This window comes from Silene latifolia, chromosome 6, assembly GCF_048544455.1.
Source record: "Silene latifolia isolate original U9 population chromosome 6, ASM4854445v1, whole genome shotgun sequence".
Classification (NCBI taxonomy): Eukaryota; Viridiplantae; Streptophyta; class Magnoliopsida; order Caryophyllales; family Caryophyllaceae; genus Silene; species Silene latifolia.
Genome location: NC_133531.1, coordinates 116,466,204 through 116,469,906, shown reverse-complemented (window position 1 = coordinate 116,469,906; position 3,703 = coordinate 116,466,204). Strand labels below are relative to the sequence as shown.

Here is a 3,703-nt window from a genome sequence, read left to right as displayed (position 1 = left end):
CCTACTAGAGGACAGGACCCCTCTATATAGACGACTCTACAAAGCTAGGCTAATGCTAACAGCCTCATTAGAGAGGCCATTCATATATGCTAAGACACGAACTCGGATTACATTTTTTGTTACATAAATTAGTTGATCTGAAGAGCGATAAGTATCCTGAAAAATTCGTGCATTCCTCTCAGCCCATAAGAGCATCCACAATGGTAAGCTGGTTGGTACTAGCTTACATTTGCCACATCATTTTTTCGAGCTACAACCATTTCAAGCTACAACTTACTCCAACGGTGAAGCCGATTTCCTACTAGTTTGATGTGACCCAACTAACACACTCTCCTATTTTTTTATTCAATTTTTAATTTCTAAATATAAAATTAAAACATTATAAATGAGACCACTATTTTCCTATTGGTTATATTTTTTTGTGGGTCCATTTAAGCAAGTAGCTTCATGGAGCTACTAGCTCAATTTTTTTGAGCAAAGCTAATCTATTTGGATTACTCCAATGGTTGAGCTACTAGCTTGCAATTTTTTAAAATTGCAAGCTAGTCCTTTTTCTTAACCATTGGAGATGCTCTAAATTGTATACTGCCGCACCCAGAGTATATTTAGCCCATTTCTTGCGAATATTCTTCCCAGTGATCTGAGCCAGTCTTCGAAGCTCATGATTAAGACTCAAATAACGTCTTGTAAACCCTTGCCAAGAACAGAGAGCCGAAGAACACAAGAAGAGTACTCACATGCAAAGAAGAGATGCTGGGAAGTCTCTTCAGCCTTAAAGCATAACACACAGCGACTGACCATGTGAAAACCTTGTTTGCAAAGGTTGTCAGTGGTAGAGAGGCTGTTCTGCATTGCAAGAAGGACAATCACCTTATGCCTGGGCATAATGACAGGATCTAGGAGAGCTTTAGTCCAGTATAGCTTAGGAGTGGTACCTCTGAAAACCTGATAGATCATCCTCAATCTGACAGGGGGAGGGCCATTTGCAGGCAGAAGCTTGGCATGATGCATTCCCATAAGTTGAATGAGCTGGTCACGAAGCTGAAGAAAACATTCCCAAATAGTGGAGGAAGTCACAAGGTGTTGTATGGTCCAAATTTCAGCATCCCTGATGATATAAGAATGCATCTATTTAGTCCAAACAAACCCAGTATTGCAAGTAAGTTTCCAGAATTGTTTCAGCATCAAAGTTTTATTCCAGCTAAGAATTTCCCTCATATCAAATCCCCCTGCTCTGGTACTGCGACATACTTTATCCCAACTGAAGAAAATAAGCCGTCTTTCACCCTGAGAATAACCCCAAATAAATTGCCTGCAAAGTTTTTCAATATGCCTAATAATAGCAACAGGTAAGAACAGACAAGAGCACCAGAAACTCTCCAGCCCGAAAATTGCAGAATTAAGAAGTTGAACTCTTCCAGCATAACTCAAATTTTTACTAGCCCAGTGAGTTATTCTGCTCTGAATTTTCTGAATAAGAGAATGGTTCATGGCATTAGTTAGCCTAGAAGAGTGAAGAGGGGTGTCAATATACCTAAAAGGGAAAGTCCCCTGAGAGAAATGAGTAGAATGAAGGATGGCAGTCTTAATATGCTGTTTTACCCCTCCAAAGTAAATGCTAGACTTTTGAGCATTAGCTTTGAGCCCAGACCAGGAAGCAAATTGATTGACCCCATGGAGAGCAGCATGAACAGAAGCAACATCACCACGAGTGAAGATCAATAGGTCATCCACAAAAAGCAGATGGGAGAGTCCAATCCTGGCACACTTAGGGTGAGAATTAAACTCAAGTCTCCTAAGATGCCTAGAGAGGACCTCCATACTAAGCACAAATAAAAGAGGAGAGAGGGGATCCCCTTGCCTCAATCCCTTTTTATCAGGAAAGTAACCAACTAAAATGCCATTAATCTTCAGAGAATAATTGGCAGAAGTGACACAAGCAAGTAGCCATTGAGTGAAAATGTCAGGGAAACCCATGGCAGTGAGCATTTGCTGAAAGAAGCGCCAATCAACAGAGTCAAAGGCTTTCTGTATGTCAATCTTGATCATACATCTGGGAGAGATATTAGTTTTAGCATACCCTCTAATCAGCTCTTGAGTAAGGAGAGTGTTATCAAAAATAGATCGTCCATGCACAAAAGCAGCTTGCTCTTGCCCAACCAAATGAGGCAAAACCCTTTTAAGTCTATTAGCTAAAATTTTACTAATAGTCTTGTAAATGGTATTGCAACAAGAGATAGGGCGATATTCCAAGACAGTATTTGCATTCTCCTTTTTAGGGGTATTTGCATTCTCCTTTTTAGGGAGAAGAGCAATGATAGTGGCATTGATCTCCTTCAGCAATTTGCCAGTCCTGAAGAAATCAGTGACAACTCTAGTAAAGTCTCCCTGAATAATATTCCAGGCTTGCTTAAAGAATCCAGAGGAATAACCATCAGGGCCAGGGCTCTTATTCTGGTCAATAGAGAAGAGAGCTTTTCTAACTTCCTCAGGAGTAACATTTTGAATAAGCATATGTTGCAAATCTTCAGTAAGACAAGGACCAGTCTTGATAACCCCCAGGTCAGGCACCACATTAGGGTCAGCCTCCCCTAATAGAGTCTTATAGTACTCCTCAAAAGCATAACCAATAGAGTCATTATCCTCACAAATATTTCCACTCATATCATGAACTTTAGAGATGGAATTATTGTTTCTTCTGGCTGCCACTTTGGAGAAAAAATAGGCAGAATTGGTATCCATAGCCTTAATATCATGCTCCTTAGCTCTCTGATGAAGCATGCTTAGCTCAAATTTTTTAAGCTGATAATATTGTCTAGTGAGAGTAGCTTCCTCCTCCTGCAGGTCTCCATTTGTGGGAGAGACTTGCAACAGAAGTTGGCAGGTGTGGAGCTTTTCTTGGACTTCTTTGACCCGAGCAGAGAGGTGAGAGTAATTTTTAGCATTCAGCTTCTTTAAAACAGGTTTCAGCATCTTTAAATGAGTGACCAGTTGATACATTGCAATACCCTGAACCTTAGTGGACCAAATCTGAGCAACAGTTTCCAGAAAGAGAGGATCATCACCCCAGCAATTAAGATATTGGAAAGGTTTAGGCCTAGATTGAATAACGGGGTCAAGAGTAACAATTAAAGGAGAATGATCAGATAAACCAGAGGGGAGGGCCTCAGCAAAAGAAGATGGGAAAGTGGAGAGCCAATCAGCATTGCAGAGGACCCTATCCAATTTAATCCACTTCCTACTAGCAGGATTTTGATTATTAATCCAAGTGTAGTAGCATCCCATAGTAGAGAGGTCATTCAAGCCAGCATCATAAGGCAGGCATTGAAATCATCTAACTCAGAAAGCACTGGAGGACAATCACTAATCCTCTCATCAACACTTCTAACACAGTTAAAATCTCTTAAAATAAGCCAGGGAGAAGTAAATTGGGTATTCCTGAGGTGATCCCAAAGCTGCATCCTAGGTCCACCATCATTAGAACCATACACAAAAGTAATAAAACCAGAAAAGGAGGTCATATACTGAATATGGACAGTGATCCATTGGCTAGCTTCACTAATAACAGTAACCTTGAGTAGAGAGCTCTTCCACAAGAGCCAAATTCTACCATTATAATGAGAATTGTAATTATGAGTAAGGGCAAAATGCTTAAAAGTAGAGCACATTACTTTATTCATATTATGAACCTTGATTCTAGTTT

The 3,703-nt window shown here is 40.2% G+C and overlaps 1 protein-coding gene across 1 annotated transcript; it reads right to left on the bottom strand.

Moving 5' to 3' along the window:
* Positions 1–672: 672 nt before the first annotated feature.
* Positions 673–1,128, bottom strand: LOC141588534 (uncharacterized). The gene has a single exon (XM_074409972.1). It carries the CDS (start codon positions 1,126–1,128, stop codon positions 673–675), a length of 456 nt encoding a protein of 151 aa, XP_074266073.1.
* Between the last annotated feature and the right edge of the window lie 2,575 nt (positions 1,129–3,703).

Coding starts and splice junctions, on each gene's coding strand:
- LOC141588534 (XM_074409972.1), bottom strand. CDS start 1,128: ATGCATTCTTATATCATCAGGGATGCTGAAATTTGGACCATACAACAC.